Consider the following 20,379-nt stretch of genomic DNA (forward strand, 5'->3'; position numbering starts at 1 on the left):
TATATATATATATATATATATATATGTATGTATGTATACATTTATACAATACAATATAAAAAAATGTTTTTCTGTGTCAGAAAAAGGCTCCCATTTAAAAAAGAAAATAATTAAAATAAATAAATAAAAAACTATATATATATATATATATATATATATATATATATATATATATATATATATATATATACACAAACAACACATTAAAGAACAAGTTTATATCTAACAATTCTGATTTTGAGAAAAAAATCTGATAGTTTTTTTTTTTTAGAATTGTGAGAAATAAACAATTCTGAGAAAAAAGCTGAAATTGTAAGATATAAACTCAGACTTGGAATTCTGACTGACTTTCTTTCTCACAGTTCTGAGTTCAGACAGTAACTCACGGACGAATCGGATGTTCTCAGGAAGGACTCGCGGCGTGAACTTAGGCTCGTAGCTGTAGCAGGAGCGGTCAAACAGGAAAACCAGCGGCTCGTCCGCCCGCCGGGTGTCCATCATCTAAACAACACCAAACCATCAGGATGATATCAACACTCAATCAAATCAGCTTGAATTGAGGAAACCTGCTTCGGATTTAAAATAAAAATCCACATTTGAATGCAAAAAAATGTTGCATTTGTATTGAAAGTGTGCGTCAGGGTGCTTTATTAGCGGCATGCAAAATATGATAATGATGTAAGTGGCGTTGCTTTTTCACACACAAAATTCACAATACATTTTTCTAGAGGGACGTCTATCAAGCGTCTCACACAAGAGCGGCACATTTTAGTAAGCCACATAAAATCAAGTTCAACTTAAAAAAACAAAAAAAAAACTGAACTTTTTCTTTCCATCCCGCTGCATCTAACGTTTTTAAATGAAGAAAGTACAGTACTCTTTGTGATCGGCTTTCGTTCCTTTTGTATTAAACTAGACATACATGATGCTGTTTTGTTTAAGCAACTTAATTCATTATATATGGTTTATTAACACTATGCACTGTTATTTTATTGCTTTAATAAATGTGCATTAGTAATATTTTGCACGATGCGCCCTCTTGTGAGATCATGCCTTTTACATTTAAATATAATTCAAAAAACTGATACTATTTAAATGCAGAATTCTAATTTTTAGCCATTTTGGCAGCTCTAGTTCCACCAAACCTACGCTATAATCGATCGCACACTGCATGACGCTGTTGTTCGGCTCGAGCGCAAGCCCCGCCTCCAGCAGCAGCTCCTGATTGGCCGGAGGAATGCGAGCGTCCTGCGCGATTCGCTCCTGCAGGGACGCCACGTCCTCCTGCGGCTGCACCGAGTAGCTGAATATCTCAGCAGAGCTCATGTTGAGCACGTGGACCAGCTGAGGAGACAAAGAGCATCGCATTAGTCATCTTTACATGTGACACTGTGATCGCTCCATCGACCAGAGAGAGATTCAGACACCTTTAGATTCAGAATCCGGCTTAATTCATCGAAGCAGAAACAGGAGGCTTTCGGAGAGTCTTTGCCGGCCTCTGAACTGCTTTCTTTACTGTCCTCCTCCGAGTCTTTAACCCCGTCCTGACTCTCCTGGCTCCGCTTTCTTAAATCTTTGCCTCGCTCTTTAGGTGACCATCTCAGCATCATTTGTAGCCAGCTCTCCAGTTCACCAGATAACAGTCTGAAACACATAGATATAGTCTGATTAACTACGGTTTCATTATGAATTTATACTATATAAATAAATGTGATTCTGATTATTTATTAAGACATTTATTTTCTGTTGCTGTAATCAAGAGGGAGATGAAAAATCTAATTAACTGATAATATCACAGCCAGCTTTCATGATTCAATCAAATACTGTTGGTTCACCATTGTTTATTCAGTCTCACATTACAGACCGTCATTTAACAGAATCGAATGCATCATACAAAAACTCACTTGTTGAGGTTGTGAGGGTTCGGGAGGTGTTTGGAGAATCGAACTTCTCCCGTCAGATCCTCGTACACCACAATATCATCCACTTGTTTCTGCAACAGCTTGTTGTGCCTGAGAAAAAAGAGAGCGATTGGAGTTCAAGTGAACCTGGGTTTATTTAGCAACACATCCTTTAGCGCTGGCGTCAGTCTTGATTTTCTTGACATCATTTTAAAAACAGTCCCTGTGGTGACAATACTGGAGCGTGGCCAATCACAGTACAGAAACCTCTGGAAAAACAAGCCGTTGAAGCAAATATATTATCTCGCCTCAAACACAATATTTGAACAATTGTGCTTCGTGGAGATTTATGAAGGTTTTCTTTCTTTCTGAACTCTGGCTCAAGCTGTGAAGTCATGAATTATGAAAGCTGTGGTTTTGTTTTGAGCCTTGCTGATGAATTCATATAGATACAGAATTGAACCGATCAAGCAAAGGCTGATTTATTGTGTGTATGTGTGTGTGTGTGTGACCGGTTTTTTTTTTTTTATTGAGATTTATACATCATCTGAAAGCTGAATAAATACGTTTTCCATTGATGGACAATATTTGGCTGAGATGCAACTATTTGAAAATCTGGAATCTGAGGATGCAAAAAATTCACAATATTGAGAAAATCATCTTTAAAGTTGTTCAAATGAAGTTCTTTGCAATGCATATTACTTATCAGAAATTAAGTTTTGATGTATTTATGGTAGGAAATGTACTAAATATCGTCATAGAACATGATCTTTACTTAATATCCTAATGATTTTTGGCATAAAAGAAAAATGATAACTTTGATCCATAAAATGTATTTTTGGCTATTTCTACAAATATACCCCAGAGACTTAAGACTGCTTTTGTGCTCCAGGGACACATATATTTAATAAAATTATAATTAATTATTTTATAAATCGTGTAATTTCCACATACCTGCATGTTAGTTAACCTTCCTTTGTCAGCCTGTTTTATTTATTTAAAAGCAGGATAGAAAGCATCGATGCTCTAGAACAGTGGTTCTCAAGCCTCAGGAAATTTGCATTAAATATTTCTCTTAATTAATCCCCTCAACAAGTATTTCATGGAAGTAAAAAAAAAAAAAAGTAAATCTTGGAAAACTGGGATATATGAGGAAGCTTTATTGTAAAAGTGTGATTTTTAGACTTGGAAAAGTCATGGAAATTAATAAAATGGGAATATTTTATAAAGAATGGGATTTTTTTTTTGTAGTTCTAGCCCAAGCTCTAATATGGGAGTGGGAACCATGAAGAAAAATTCGGCTTATTTATAAGAATTTTGGAAAACTGGAATTTAATGTATAGAAACTACAGTTTCCGATTATTTAAAAAAAAATAGTAATGATAATAAAAAGTTTAATACTGAAACTGAAACATACATGACAGCAGATACATCATTTAGATACTATCATTAGCCTACATGGTGTGAATGTTGTGGGCAATGGGGAGAGTGAGAACCACCGATCTAACAGAGAAACATCAAATCAGTTTTCAGGCCTTGCAGTGTAAAGGCCCTTTCACACCGGATGCGTAACGAAAAAGCGAATAGTTCGCGTCAAAACCATTCACATCAGCCGCGACGCGAATTTGCGATGTCTGTGACGTTCAGAGAGCTTCAACATTCCAAAACTTTCGCGCCGACAGTTGAGAAAATGGACACTTCAACATCATCATCCAGTGAAGACGAGCTTTTCATTTTCTTTAAAAGACAGAAAAGAAGGTTTTGGGTGCACCCAGTCCTAAAGAACAGAGAGTCTGAAGGGGAGTATGCCAATCTTGTACAGGAGCTAAAACTTTATCATGGCCGGTTCCGCACTTACTTTCGGATGTCTGTGGGACAATTCGAGGAGCTCCTTCAGATAGTGGCACCGCATCTGACGAGACAAACCACAAACTTCAGGGAACCAATTGATCCGGAGCAGCGTCTGGCAGTCTTTTTTGCTGTGACGTCACCTTTGTTTCCTTGTATGTGATTGGCTGTAGCCTTTTTGTCGCCTCAAAAGTAAAAAAAAATCGACATCGAAGCGAAAAAAATAAACGTCGTTTTTTCGCCTCAGCACATTCGCGTTCGGTGTGAAAGCACTCATTACACAAACACAAATTCGCGCGTCAAAATCGCGTCCAGTGTGAAAGGACCTTAACATTCTGCCACAGGACATAAATACCATTGCACGGGTTGCCAGGTTGGAAGAAAAGGCCTGAATCCTGTGATGCACTCGAACACCAGCGTCCCAAAACTCCAGTAATCCACTGCCACAGTGTACTTCTGCTGTTCTAACAGCTCAGGGGCCTGAGAGAGACACACAGACAGCAGGAGAGAGAAACAAGTGACTTAACATCAGTAAAGATGACAGTCGGAACAATGAGAAGTCTTGCATTTTGCTCAGATGTAATGCAGTACCCACCAGATACTGCAGCGTCCCAACAAACGATGTGCACAGGCTGCTCTGATCCAGCTCTTTAGCGTAACCCAGATCTATGATCTTATGAACCAACTGCAGGAAGAAATGCAGAAATGCATCTTTAATTCAGCAATTAAAGTATAAAAATAGTACCATCTAAAAAACAGTTACTGCAGAATAAAGGATGATTTTTTTATATTAAACATTGTTTGGTGAATCAGACTTCTTTCTGGACTCACCCGTTTTTCTCCCTGTTGAAGGACGATGTTTTCTGGTTTGAGGTCTCTGTGAATAATCCTCATCCCATGGAGGTACGTCAGCGCCGAGGCTAGAGAGAGATTTTTAATTAACAACTCAGATATGGTCTTCTCGGATGCTAATGTATTAGTTAGATTTGCATTTTAATGAGATAATGAAACGCTTAGCCAACTCGTTCAGGTCCAGATTGTACAGTGTGTGTTAAAGTGTTTCCTTCAAATGTCTGTCTTGATATAAAATGTCAACAAAACTCAGCAAGATTTCTTTCAAACTGTTGTCAAAAGATAAGGATTGTGCAAAAATAAGACAAACTGATAGCTTCACCCCAACGTGTTCAATGGGTCACTGCATTTACACTTTATAGGAAGAGATTTATTTATAGTGACTTTGCATTTAAATTCAGATGTGTCACACACATCTCTTTAACTTATAAAATATCAACCCAGAAATGAGCATTCTTGTATCATTTAGTCAAACTTTAGTTCTTCTGTGGAAAATGATTTTAGTTTTTATTCCAATTAATTTAGTGTTCTACAGAAGAAATAAAACCATACATATTTGGATCAACATAAGGGGAAGAAAACATTGACAAAAGTGGTATTTTGGCTGGACTGTTCGTTCATTAAACCAAAGCCTGCACTCTTACCGACTGCCAAAGTGAAATCATTCAGAACCGCAATGTTTTGACTGAAGAGCGGAAATTGAACAGGATGAGGCCAGTGACTAAATCTAGGTTTTCATATGATTGGGATTTACCAGTGAAATCTCCCGCGGACCACAGAGTGATGTTAACCTAGAGTTGTGCAACAGCATGTAAGATCTTTCTTCAGATCCACTTTGAGCTTGATCGTCCTGGACTGAATGTGAACAAAGTGAATCCACTCACATTGGAGAATGAACAGCACTTATGTCACTATAATAACACTATGGTGACTAAACGTCACATGGTTTGTTAAAGGGATCATGTGATGCAATTTAAAGTTTTATTTTCTCTTTGGAGTGTTACAAGTTCTTGGCGCATAAAGAAGATCTGTAAAGTTGCAAAGACCAAAGTCTCAAATCCAAAGAGATATTCTTTATAAAAGTTAAGAGTCAACCTCGTTTAAAAACGCCCCCACATCTCTATGTCACTGTGTGGGACGATTTGTATAATGACGCCCAGATGTTCACGCAACGTAACTTTGATTCTCTTCTAATTTTGTACTTGATGCACTTTAATTGGACAGACATAGTGCTGAGGTCCAACTTAAAACATACTGAAGTATATTTGATTGTGCTCAAGTGGAACTCTTGCAAGTATACAGATACACTAGCATTTCAAGACCGACATTATTCAAAGAGCATGCAATCCTCATCAATAGTGACATTAAAACACATTTTAGGCTTAATATTAGGATAATATTAAGCGTTGTGCACAAGCAGTACTCCTAATAAAGTTAAAAAATCTTGAGGGATGTCATTAAATATGGTGAACTATACTAAGTATTTTAGATATATTACTTTTTAGGCAATCTCAAACTGTGCTCAGATTTGCCAAAACATCAATGTCTGCAATCAAAAGTCTTAATATGAAATCATCAGATGATCTTAATACCTCTATACTCTTACTATATGACAACTATTGACTCATTTGAGTCTGTTTTTATTTCTACTGGGGGGTTCTGGGAAAATTTCTTAAGCAAAGTTGATGGTTAAATGAATCGTGGTTAAACTAAGTTAACATCTCCGTAGAAAATCAAGTCATACAGTTTTGGGGTGACGTGACAGTGAATAAATGTTGACAGAATTGCCATTTCTGGATTAAATATCTATTTTAAGCCTATAAAGTTTTAATATAGCTCCCACGCCATTTCTGATGTGTTTTCCTTCTCCTTTTCTTGCTAAAAAAACGTCTTGCACTTTATAACGTCAAACTGTTTTTCTTGAATACTGTGAGTTTGGGTGTGTAGACATCTGATTGGTCTGATTCATACTCTCCAGCACTTTCAGCTGCAAATGTGGGTCATATATGTGACTCGGTTTATATTCTGACATTTAAAAAACCAGATCTGACACAAACTCAGCTTTAGCAGAGATATTCACCTGCTCACATGAAGAAGGCCATCTAGTCTGGCTGACCAACTCAAAATGTGCTGGAAAACCTGAGTTTAACAGCTACATGTGTTATTGTGTTGCGATTGATGGGAATAACATTGGATTTCCATCGGCTGGTGTCTGCGCACTCACATATATCTTGAATCAGTGTCAGTACAGCAGCTTCTCTCATGCCACAGCAGTTCTCAAGCAGGTTCAGATACTGAAAACAGAGATTATTGTGATAAAAAAAACATGCAACTGAATAGAGCTGCATATTTAAGTGATTTTTCTGATTGCAAGTGCAATTTAAAATGCAAGAAAATCCAGGTTTGCTGTGCTTGTTAGTGAAAGAAGTTTTGCTCAAATGTTTACACACCCCTTGCAGAAACTCCAAAAATGTTAACAAAATAAGAAGGATCATCAAAACTGCATGTAGCACTGTCCTAATACTCAGTTGTTGCCTGAATGATCCACGACTGTGAGCAGTTTATGTTGAGCACCCCATTATAGCACCATCTTTCCACATTGAGGACAATTAAGGGACTCGTACACAACTATCACATGGTAACACAGTCTTAAGAATGGTATGTAAACTTTTGAACAGAGTCATTTTTATAAATTTAGCTGTTGTTTTGTAAACATCTATTAGCTGAAATAACTTATTCAGGATCGTACCAAATTACTGATGCACAATATAGGATTTTTGCTGATATGCCAATATTTTTTGACTTATTTTGGCTGACAGCAGATGCCAATGCCAATAAATATTTGCTTGGAAACGACACCAAGTCAGGGATTTTAAACAGATTATTTAACATTTTGGTGAGTTTGGAACAAAATCTTAGTTAGAACGAAATAAACATTATTAAAGTAATTGTTTTAATGAGAGTACGTTGAAAGCTTTGAAAATGACTATAATAAAATCACTGCTGTTTTTTCTTCCAATAGATGCTGTTTCTTTAAACCCTGTATTTAAATTTTAATAGTCCATTTGAAAGAAATATTACAGAGCAATTAATAAATCTGTATCTAAATGATTTAATTTACAAGTGCCATGTTTGTGATTTTTATTCAATCCAAAACAGTGAATCTGATCACAATTCAAGCAAAAGTTCACTTCACAAATGATCTCAATGACTTTTTGATAATATTGTGTTTCCTTGTCCTAATAAAACTTTTTTATTTTTTTTAAATTCTTAACATTTTTAAGATTCTGCCAGGGGTGTGTAAACTTTTGGACAGAACTGTTTATATCAATATGGCTGTAAAATAATAATAAAAAGCATAATTATTATCATTATTACATAGAAAATTTAACAAATGTTAAATAAAAACTAAATAAGAATTGTCATATTTTACTAAAATATTCAAATTTTATAAATAATATTATATTATATTATTTTAGATGACAACTGCAAAATTACAATACTTATTTACGCTTGTCTTAATTTCTTCAAAATCAAACATTAAACTAATCAAACTTTAATTTTGATGGTAAACCATTGGGAACCCTCAAAGCATTTCTTGTCCAGAAGCACTTCTTATGACAAATTTGGGAAGACGGTTGGTGGAATTTATTTCAGCCAGACAAGGAATTTATTTTAAGGCTAAATTTACTTAACCAAGTTGCAGTGAGAGACCTGCGGATAATGAGCTGCTTGTGTGTAAATAAACACAGTGCCATGCTTCACTCTGAAACATGCAGTGCATATATTTATTTAAATGCATTTGGATTAATTTCGATTATTGAACTAAATTATTCAAATATTCATATACTATGGTATTAATACGCTCCATGCCCAAAAACCCAACATAGTACATGCTCAAAAACATTTCTGTAAGTGCCACACCTTGCGTAGGTCTCCTCCCTGGCAGTACTCCATGGCCAGCAATGGCAGGTCATTTGTGGCCAGTTTCTGGAGCTCTTCTGGAACATCTCTCGCCGCCACCACATTCATGTGATTCAACCTGCGAGAAGAGAGACGTTTCATCATAACATGCAAACAACAGAACTCAACGTACATGCAACCCTCTCATAATCTGGGTTACATAATATCATTATTAAAAATGTGCTTGTAATATTCAGACGGCTGGCCGGCCCGGCCCTGCACGAACCTTTTATAAAACATAGCTCAGGACAAAGAAGAGTAAAACCAGATGGACTCCATGCACCATAACAGGATAACCGCAACTAAAACTATCATCTGAGAACATAAAGAGCTCGTTTTAACCTTCACAGGCACACATTCTGACATAATTGCTGTAATAACAAATATTAGGTCTTGAGTAAAGACGGGTGACTTGCATAAAAGGTGTTATACTGCATCTTTTTGGCTTTTCTTTATCTCGTAAAAAGATTCAGCATCAAAACTTCCAAACAGATTCCCTTCAATTATAAGCCAATGCTTTGGAGAAACAAACCTCTTACTGTGCTTGAGATCCTCAACAGTAAAACTGTTTTGAAACACTAACTCTTACTGTTCAAAAAGGAAAAAAAGAAAGTTCACCAGTTGCGTCAATTCAATAACTGAAATCCAATTCACAAAATTTATAGAATGCAAAACTGTGATTAGTGCATCACAAATCAAGCATGTCACGGATGCCTTGAGTCCAAATTTAATGCCTATTCTTGAAAAGTAATAATGAATTTTATAGTTGGTTTAAATGGGAATTCAAACCGTTTTATAAATGCATTTTATAGAGCTCATTGTGAATGTTTTATTTTTTTGAGCATTTAATTTTAATTTTAAAAAAACAAATTTCTCTAATTTTGTCGTCTTAAACTCCACCCTTTTCAGATCTGCCTCTATACAATCAACAGAACCAAATCCTCCAGCTCTGGCTGGGATGTACGTTACAGAAACAACTGATCTGTCACTATTTCCATTACATTGTGACTTTAAAGGCCATTTCTTTAAACTCTTTTAACACAAATTGTACCTTCAAGACCTTTTGAATTATGATCATTTTATTCCTGACAGAATGTCCCAATATTGCTGTATTATCAGCGTCAATATAAGTTGTTTGTGTATTGTAAACCTCTAAAGTAGCTAACTGCGTTACACTGCAAAACATCATTCTTTATGATTATTTTCATCTTGCTTTCCAGTTAAAATATCTAACATTCCTTAAAACAAGATAAGTTTGCTTAAAAAGTAGCACTGCTATTTGTATCTTTAATAAGATGGTATTTTGCCTTGGCATCTGCACTGGTTATTTTTTTGCTGTTTAAACTAAAAATAAGTGACCTTTTCCATTGCAGTAAGTCAAAATACCCTCATATTAAAGATGCATTATTTAAACTAGTCAATAAAAATGTACTTAGAAGTCGTTTTTTTGCAGTGTATCTAGAGTTTCAGTGTGGTTCCCCAAAGTGTTCAGGATGACCAAACATCACAAGAATCTTAATCTGAGAAAGATCCTTATTGGAAAGTTATGACACAGACAGCAAGGATTCATCACAAGTTGTATGTTATCATTACATGAGCGCTCACAGGGTTACAGTGGACACGTCAGAGTCGAACACGCTCTGGGAATCACTGCTCATTGATCATAACGGGTGACTTTAATCAGACTGCGTGCCGTTTTGACGTCAGTTTATTTTTGAGTTTATGCCAATCCAGTCAAATACTCTGGAAAACATGATGGGATTCCTGTCCCTCCACAAAAAAATGGTGAGCAGCTTCAACTGAAGGTCATTTCTGAGACCGAACTCTGACATCATCATAATTAAGGTTTGATGATCACTGAATGTGTAAAAAAACAAGAGAAACAGTTGCCCTGTTTGGGTGTGTTCCCCAAAAACATCTCTGTGTGTGTTTGTGATCGTTGTGGTTTGGCTTTATACACTGAGCTCTACTAGATGCGTTTGAGTCCAGGTTTGTGGTTCAGACCAAGTCTGGAGACAGCCGGCTATAAATCTGAGAAAACCAACATGTCCCGAACCCCTCGTGCTCATCACATAACGATCACAATCCATCCAACCACACCAGAACGTCACGGAAACACTCACACTCTGACACTCTTTAACTATCCAAATACATATTAAACCACTTTAGGGAGGGTTTGTGTGCACCATTTAACACACTGTTTCAGTATGGATGAAACTCAGATTGTACTGGAAAACTATCTAAACTATAGTGACAGTGAATATATCAGAGTACCACAAAATTAACCCTTTCTGCATTATGATGCTCTTTGGTTTCTGGCTCAGCTAACACTGTAAACTCAAAAAAATTACAACTAAACAACTGTCCTCTGTTGTTGTGGAGAGCCTTCAAAAATCAATGTTTCTTTGTGTTCACACCCAAATACGCCTTAATAAAATAAGCAGTTTCCAATAAACAGCTGGACAGGAATACGGCCACAACAAACTCACCCCTAAACCACTAACTGGAGGAAAACCTCCAGAGATGCACTCGCTGCTAATATAAGATGAGCCTGAAGGTGTTGTGATGGTGCAAACCAATGCTGCGGCCACGAGACACGGTCATTTTTTACTACTGTGGTGTCATAAATTCATCCCTCTTTTGTTTTGCTCAGAGCTTTTGTTCTTAAAAGCATATATAAATAGCCGAATAACAACGGAAGGCACTGCGTGGTTGCTTAATGGACTGCACATTAATGGAAAACAGAAGAGATTCAGTGGGTGAAAAAGGAAAAATACCACGAAAATAGTGCTTTCTCTTTAAAGATGCATTAGCTGTGACGTGAAAACCAACATGATTCAGTCAAAAAAATAAAATAAATGATGTTGTTATTACTAGAATTGCTGTTTAAGGGTCATAGCATACTCTATTTACATTGTGTTATCACCAGGAAGACTTCTGCAAGATTGTGTCGAGTTTTTAAACCAAAAACAGTAATAGTTTGTTTTTAATGTGCATGTTCCAGCCTCTCTGACGCTGATCAGACTTCCATGTAAATGCCTCTTTGGATCTGTGTTTGAACTGTAGTGACCTACAGATGGCAGAGATCAGGAAATCGACTCTGGACAGGATATACACACCTCTTCATGATCTGGATCTCTAAACTCCATCTGTCCTTATTCTTGGCGCTGAGCTCCTGTCGGCACTGTTTGATGGCGATCTGGATGGCACTTTCCTGCACACACACACAGATATACCAACACACATTAGTAAAACATTACAGACAAAAGGCAAATTCATAGTTAAAAATAACAGTACCATAGAACATTCAACACTGAAAGTAATTCCATGGTATTCTGATGCAGCCACAAAAAAATGGAAAAGCGGAAATGATCCAAGGGCGTAGGTTTAATTTTTCATTGGTGAGGGGATAATGGCAGAAAACAGGCATTGAACTGTTTGATCAAAATTATTGCTAGGGACAGTTTTGTAGTTGCTAGATATTGTTAGGGACATGCATAGCATTCTACACCCTTGAAAATCATAACGATGTCCAACTTTGGAAACTATAGTTCTCTCCTTAAACAACAGATTAAGTCCGTTTGTCACTCTTCTGAGAAAGTTTCATTCACTTGATGGCAATCAGATGGCACAGAATTGTATTTTTTTAAATGGTGATTAAATAATGTTATTAGTGTTTCCTGGTAGCTAAATATCTCAAACAAAAATGTTCTGGCTCTAAATCTCTCTCTCCTTTATTTAAACTTGATCTAGACAAGTACTTGTTAAACTGTGGTAACCACAAATTAACCATGGTTTTTCTACACTAACTATAGTTTAACCATGTTATTTGTGGTTACTACACACTTACTATAGTAAAATCAGTTAATTTTCTTAAGGGATTTGTATTTGTGTATTCTTTCTTTTTTTTCCTGTTATGTGTTTATAATTTGTACTGTTTAATAAAAAATAAATCAGAAAAATAAAAGATTCAAGAACCCCCAATGAAGTCCCAATCTTATTTTCTGATCTGAATCAAAAGATTTGCGCTTAGTTCCGATCTGAATAATGATTTGCGAACAATTACCAGTGCATTTCAATAAATCAGAATGTCTTGAAAAAGTTAATTTATTTCAGTAATTCAGATTGTTAAACTCATGTATTAAATAAATTCAATGGACACAGACTGAAGTAGTTTAAGTCTTTGGTTCTTTTAATCGTGATGATTTTGGCTCACATTTAACAAAAAAAACCCAATTCACGATCTCAACAAATTAGAATATGCTGACATGCCAATCAGCTAATCAACTCAAAACACCTACAAAGGTTTCCTGATCCTTGAAAATGGTCTCTCAGTTTGGTTCACTAGGCTACACAGTCATGGGGAAGACTGCAGATCCACAATTGTCCAGAAGACAATCATTGACACCCTTCACAAGGAGGGTAAGACACAAACATTCATTGCTAAAGAAGCTGGCTGTTCACAGAGTGCTGTATCCAAGCATGTTAACAGAAAGTTGAGTGGAAGGAAAAAGTGGAAGAAAACGATGCACAGCCAACCGAGAGAACTGCAGCCTTATGAGATTGTCAAGCAAAATCGATTCAAGAATTTGAGTGAACTTCACAAGAAATGGACTGAGGCTGGGGTCAAGAAATACAGAGCACCACACACAGACGTGTCGAGAGATTTACTGAACCACAGACAACGTCAGAGGCGGCTTACCTTGGATAAGGAGAAGAAGAACTGGACTGTTGCCCAGTGGTCCAAAGTCCTCTTTTCAGATGAGAGCAAGTTTTGTATTTCATTTGGAAACCAAGGTCCTAGAGTCTGGAGGAAGGCTGGAGAAGCTCATAGCCCAAGTAACTTGAAGTCCAGTGTTAAGTTTCCACAGTCTGTGATGAATTGAGCTGCAATGTCATCTGCTGGTGTTGGTCCATTGTGTTTTTTGAAAACCAAAGTCACTGCACCCGTTTACCAAAACATCTCGAAGCATCTTGGAGGATTTCATGCTTCCTTCTACTGACCAGCTTTTTGAAGATGCTGATTTCATTTTCCAGCAGGATTTGGCTCCTACCCACACTGCCAAAAGCACCAAAAGTTGTTTTGGTGTGCTTGACTGGCCAGTAAACTCACCAGGCCTGAACCCCAGAGAGAATCTATGAGCTATTGTCAAGAGGAAAATGAGAAACAAGAGATCAAACAATGCAGATGAGCTGAAGGCCACTGTCAAAGAAACCTGGGCTTCCACCTCAGCAGCACCACAAACTGATCACCTCCATGCCACGACGAACTGAGGCAGTAATTAAAGCAGAAGGAGCCTCTACCAAGTATTGAGTACATGTACAGTAAATGAACATAATTTCCAGAAGGACAACAGTTCACTAAAAATGTTTCTATTATTGGTATTTTTATTGGTAATTACAATTGAGGAAGTATTGTAATTTGTTGAGATGTTTGTTAAATGTGAGCCAAAATCATCACAATTAAAAGAAGAAAAGACTTAGACTACTTCAGTCTGTGTGCAATTAATTTATTTAATACACGAGTTTCACAATTTGATTTGAATTACTGAAATAAATGAACTCTTCATGAGTCAATCGGAGCGGTTCCAGCATAAATGACTCAATTCAAATGAATTGGTTTGTCTGTTCCTCCGCTTTTCACGTTTTCAGTCATGTTTACACGAAACTGTCAATACCGCTACTGGCTTAGCTCGCTAGTTTCGTGACATTAACTAAAATAAGCAAAGAAAAGTATGATGTTTACAAATAAAATACCCATATTTCCATTACAGATAAAACAATATTAATATGACAAGCTGCACCTCAAAGTACATGTTAGATGGAAACACACTGCATTATAATCGAGTTTGTAGCTTAATTCACTATATTTGAAATAGTCTGAGCTCTGCAGTTCAGTCAGTGACCGTTCAATAAGAAATCAGTTGAAAGCATCCAGTCCCCTCATGTCATTAAAGTGAATAATTATCAGTGTATATTGAAATAAATATTTGACAAGTTATTCTAACGTGAGTTCACAAGCATACAGTAGTAAATGCATGATAAATGACAGATGACCAATGCATGAGTGTCTCTGTGACATATAAAGAATTACGTCGTATAAAAGTGAAATTCAGAGAGGAAATCAAAAAGAATCCTATCTCGCCCATTTCCTATTTCGCTTCCTTTAGTTCACTTGACTGCTCATGAAAGGAACTGTGACGTCCGGTGACATCATGCGGAAATGGGAGAAAGAGAGAAACCAGTGCAATCAGGTGAGTAAGAGAACAAGATGCACTGCATTTAATAAACTCAATGACATCACATCAAGAGTCTTCAACTGCGATGACAACTCCAAACATCTGAAAACACTTCTTCTATTCATCTATCATGATTCTTTGATTATTAAAGCTGGTCTCAGATGTTTGCACCAAGCCACAGTGCTTCCACACTGGTATCAGCTTCACCAACACCCTGATTATTAGTACATGATGTCATACTACTGACCAGAAAAGGGTGTGAGACTGAACTCAGTCTGTACTGGACAGGATGTACAGACAATAAAACCTGCTCTTCTTATCAGCAGATTGGGATCAGGTGATTTTTTCACCTGTTTTATGGTCCAGCAGGTGCAATGTTATCATTTAGTAAAGTACCAGCACATGTTTCTATACCACTGATGAATTACCTAGCAAACAAACCGCAAGTAATTAAAGCTGTTAATGTTTAATGTACTTGAGCATTCCTTAAAGATGGCACAACCGTCATGCTCAGCAAACCACTTTAAGAGTGTGTGTGTGTGTGTGTGTGTGTGTGAATATATGCCAGTTTCAGGCAGTGAGTGACCATGAGGTCACCCGTCACAGGAAAAGTGGGACACAGCAGGTACATGCATTTCCTTTTACTAAAGAAATTTTCATTGTCACAGTCCCAGTGCTGTGGAAATGGAAGAATGGGAATCTGAAGTGCCTTTATTTTAAGACATTCGCACACCTTTATCCAGGATGGGGTGGGACATTTACCGGCAGACCACCAAAAAAAGAACTGTGAACCCAAACTGAGAATAGCTGCATTCATATTGAAGTATCATTGTCCTAAATCAGGATTCGATTAAATGCATTTCAATAATCCTAGTTAAACACTGTGATATACTACAACCTCATTGATATAGAATTAGAGATTTTGTTAATTTTTTGAATTAGATTTCAGTTTTACATTTTATTTTTTTCATTTTAGATTCATGTTTTTGTTTTATTACATTGTAGTATGTATCGTGTTTTAGCACTACAACATAATTACTTTTGAACTAAATTTATTTAAGCTATTATTGTTTTAAGATTTTATTTAGTTTCAAGTAATCACATTTTTATGTTTTTTATGTTAATAATAACCCTGACTACAAACTTGATTTTTTAAGATATATATGCATACATGTATAGTTACATAAATGCATGCATAAATACATTTTTATAATAATCATTTATGATAGTTTAACTGAACAATTCGCAAATTTCAGTCAAAACCCTGGACATGATTATTAATGTTAGCCCTGCATAACATGATAAATCGTAAACTTGCATAGAAATAGAGCAGAATGTTACATTTTCATTTAATGTTTTATACTTGCTAAAAATTTGTTTCATTTTCAGATTTCAAGTAACATATTTTCAATATCCTGCAGCATGAATCATTTAGCATAAATTAATATAATAGTGTGCATTTCTCCACACTAAAACTTAGCATCTGAAGCCACATTTATACTATAAAAATATGCGTTTTAAAATGTATTTGAACAGGAATCAATAAATCAGCGTATGCATCTGCTGCTCCATGTTATCCTAATGCACAGCAGACAGTAAATGCACAATGATGGATGCTGAGGGTCATGAGAATGGCTTTACGGTCATCTACCTCTGTTTGTCCAGTGAGCCTGAATTACTTAGAATTCAACACTTTAGTCCTGTTTACACAAGATTCCCAACTTTATCATGCCATAACTCAAAAGGAAACTCATGAAAAGATGATAAGAATCTTGTTAAAACCATAAAACAAATCTGACTGCCTAATATGAATATTATTCCGCACCCACACGGATGCTGATCCAGGATAATATTATTTAAAGGAATAGTTCACCCGAAAATAAAAAAACAATTGCTGAAAATGTCCTTAACTCCAGGCCATCCATGATGTAGATGAGTCAGATTTGGAGAAATGTAGCATTACATCACTGAGTACTTTTACATGGACAACAATATACTGATTTTAACACTATTAAGACATGCTTTTAATAATGGAAACAGCCAATTTGTACCTTAATCTGACTTAAGTCATACGTGTGCAATTAATCGAGCTATGTACTATAACATATAAAACTGGTAATTAATTAGATAAATGATGTCCATGTAAACGTAGTAATTTGCTCATCGATGGATGCTCTGCAGTGAATGGGTGCCATCATAATGAGAGTCCAAACAGCTGATAAAAACATCACAATAATCCACAGCACTTTTTTACATTAAATTCCAGCCACGTATTTGTTTTACACTATTTTGGCTTGCAAACTGATCTGTGCAGATTTCTCTCCTGATTCAGACCAGACTTTTTCCCTTTTTCATTCATATTTTAGTTGGAAGCTACACTTTAAAATGTAAAAATGCCTCAATGCTGGATTTGTTTCTCCCAAACACACATCTTTTGTCTTCTCCAGATATTAACTGATGAACAGGATTGCTTGTGGATTATTCTGATGCTTGTATCAGCTCTCATTCTGACGGCACCCATTCACAGCAGAGGATTTATGAATGTGAAATGCTTGTCTGCATCTTAGTTTCAATGAAAAAAGGAACTGTGTTGTACCTTATTTTGCCAGAGAGTGACATTCCCAAATCCTCCGGTTCCCAACCGCTCCTTCAGCTCCCAGGGGCCACACATCTGCGGCTGCATTGAAGGTGGACGGCTCATAATGGGGCCCTTGCAGTCACTCACATACAAACCCTGCAGAGGACAACAATAACAGAACGATGACTGTCTATAGAACTAATGTAAACACACACTCACACAGGTTTGTTTTTGTGAAAAGTGGGTTCATCCAATAGGCGTAATGGTTTTTATACTGTGCAAACTGTATTTTTTTTGTACCCAACACCTAACCCTAACCCTCACAGGAAACTTTGTGCATTTTTACTTTCTCAAAAAAACTCATCATATCATACCCATGTCATTATACAGAGTTGTGTCCTGATATGTCACAAAAACAAGAGCGCACACACACACACACACACACACACACACATATATATATATATATATACAGTACAGACCAAACGTTTGGAAACATTACTATTTTTAATGTTTTTGAAAGAAGTTTCTTCTGCTCATCAAACTTGCATTTGTTTGATCAAAAATACAGAAAAAAATGTAATATTGTGATATATTATTACAATTTAAAATAATTGTTTTTAAATGTATTATACTTTAAATGATCCTTTATTTCTGTGATGCAAAGCTGAATTTTTAGGATCATTATCACATGATCCTTTAGAAATCATTCTAATATGATGATTCATTATCAAAGTTGGAAACAGTTCTGCTGCTTAATATTTTTTCAGAACATGTGATACTTTTTTAGGATACTTTGATGAATAAAAAAAGAAGAAGCTATGTTTTTAAAATATAAATATTTTGTAATAACAATATTCACTACTGGTCAGTAATTTGGAGTCAGTAATTTTTTTTCTTTCTTCTTTTTAAATAAAATCAATACTTTTATTCAGCAAGGATGTGTTAAATTGATAAAAAGTGATAGTAAAGAAAATATATTATTAGAATATATAATATTAGAATTTTTTTTTTTTTTTAATAAATGCAGTTCTTTTTAACTTTTTATTCATCAAATATATTAGACGGCAGAACTGTTTCCAACACTCATAATAAATCAGAATATTAGAATGATTTCTAAATGATCATGTGATCGACTGATGTTACATGTGACACTGAAGGCTGGAGGAATGATGCTGAAAATTCAGCTTTGCATCACAGGAATAAATTATTTTTAAAAAGTATATTCAAATAGAAAACTATTATTTTAAGTTGTAATACTATATCACAATATTACTGTTTTTTCCTGTATTTTTGATCAAATAAATGCAGGCTTGATGAGCAGAAGAAACTTCTTTAAAAAACATTAAAAATAGTAATGTTTCCAAACTTTTGGTCTGTACTGTATATATATAGACTGGGATATGTGTATGCAAATGCACAGAATTATATTTAATAACCTGAGCTACATCTGACACATTTTTATCACAAACACGCATATGTAAAAACACTGGGTCTACATGTTGTAGCTATATGTGAGACTTCAAAACAAGAACGTGATCTACTTTCTGTTTTTAACGGGGTTGAATATGTTATATGACTTTGTTATGACACATTTATAATCGGGGTATCCTTCTACATAAGGTCGGATCACTTTAACAAACTTTCAGAAACATGCAATATCATAAGAAAGCTAAAGCTAACAAAGTTCAGGTGTCTAACGCTGTTTGTTCGGAGTATATTAGAGTTTGACACATTGTAGCGTCATTAATGTGATTTTACCTGTCAGATTTGATCTGATTTACACCAAAACACTTGTCTTCCAACAGATTATTCCTGCGATCTTTACACACACGCGGATTTCTTCGGTAAATCTCTAGGTGAATGTTTTATGATTTGCGTTTTGAAAGCAGAAGAGCTCTGAGTTTCTCTACTTCCTGAAACTTAAACTTTCCTTTCCCGTAAATATCGTAAAAGCGCGGGACGCTGAAACATATTTCCGTCCTCACAATACTAGGGCTACACACACTAAGATACTACATAATCACCTAATTTCATGATTTTAAAATCATTTCCAAATATTACACCAGTTTGTAATGATAATGTTCAGTTTTAAGAAGTAAATGTGCATTAAAATAGTGAGAAATACCACTGAAATTAAATTACTATATTTTTATGCAAGATATATGTACATTAGAATTACCTACAGATATGTTATGCATTGTATAAATGCTCATAGCTTTCATTTCCTCCTCCAGCTCTCACTCTGAATCACTGAGCATCCTGTTGGCATCGATCATTTCCCTCAAAACAGTGAGTTGTCTGTGATTTTCCGTTGTGCCATCCTCCACAAGAACAGTAACCTCTCTGTTAACCTCTCATCATTAGAAGAATGGCATCTACGCTAATATTAGTCTGTTTCTCTCTTATTCCGAGGTCACCGTAGCCACCAGATCCAGTCTGAATCCAGATCAGAGTGTCACTGCAGTCACCCGGATCCAGTACGTATCCAGACCAGATGGTGGATCAGCACCTAGAAAGGACCTCTACATCCCTGAAAGACAGCGGAGACCAGGACAACTAGAGCCCCAGATACAGATCCCCTGTAAAGACCTTGTCTCAGAGGAGCGCCAGGACAAGACCACAGGAAACAGATGATTCTTCTGCACAATCTGACTTTGCTGCAGCCTGGAATTGAACTACTGGTTTCGTCTGGTCAGAGGAGAACTGGCCCCCCAACTGAGCCTGGTTTCTCCCAAGGTTTTTTTCTCCATTCTGTCACCGATGGAGTTTCGGTTCCTTGCCGCTGTCGCCTCTGGCTTGCTTAGTTGGGGTCACTTCATCTACAGCGATATCGTTGACTTGATTGCAAATAAATGCACAGACACTATTTAACTGAACAGAGATGACATAACTGAATCCAATGATGAACTGCCTTTAACAATCATTTTTGCATTATTGACACGGTTTTCCTAATGAATGTTGTTCAGTTGCTTTGACGCAATGTATTTTGTTTAAA

General features: G+C 36.1%; 1 protein-coding gene across 1 annotated transcript in view; it reads right to left on the reverse strand.

The window, feature by feature from the left end:
* LOC132098135 (inhibitor of nuclear factor kappa-B kinase subunit beta-like) overlaps nt 1-19,301 on the reverse strand; it is a 26,193-nt gene extending 6,892 nt beyond the window's left edge. Inside the window, exons 1-12 of the mRNA XM_059504292.1 lie at nt 19,143-19,301; nt 17,400-17,537; nt 11,684-11,778; nt 8,526-8,643; nt 6,826-6,895; nt 4,581-4,669; nt 4,345-4,434; nt 4,105-4,229; nt 1,905-2,012; nt 1,428-1,644; nt 1,150-1,344; nt 387-501 (exon numbers count right to left, since the gene is read on the reverse strand). Coding sequence (XP_059360275.1) covers nt 387-501; nt 1,150-1,344; nt 1,428-1,644; nt 1,905-2,012; nt 4,105-4,229; nt 4,345-4,434; nt 4,581-4,669; nt 6,826-6,895; nt 8,526-8,643; nt 11,684-11,778; nt 17,400-17,504 — 1,327 coding nt within the window. The 5' untranslated portion in view covers nt 17,505-17,537; nt 19,143-19,301. The remainder of the gene's footprint in view (nt 1-386; nt 502-1,149; nt 1,345-1,427; nt 1,645-1,904; nt 2,013-4,104; nt 4,230-4,344; nt 4,435-4,580; nt 4,670-6,825; nt 6,896-8,525; nt 8,644-11,683; nt 11,779-17,399; nt 17,538-19,142) is intronic.
* Between the last annotated feature and the right edge of the window lie 1,078 nt (nt 19,302-20,379).

This window comes from Carassius carassius, chromosome 21, assembly GCF_963082965.1.
Source record: "Carassius carassius chromosome 21, fCarCar2.1, whole genome shotgun sequence".
In the NCBI taxonomy this organism is placed as follows: domain Eukaryota; kingdom Metazoa; phylum Chordata; class Actinopteri; order Cypriniformes; family Cyprinidae; genus Carassius; species Carassius carassius.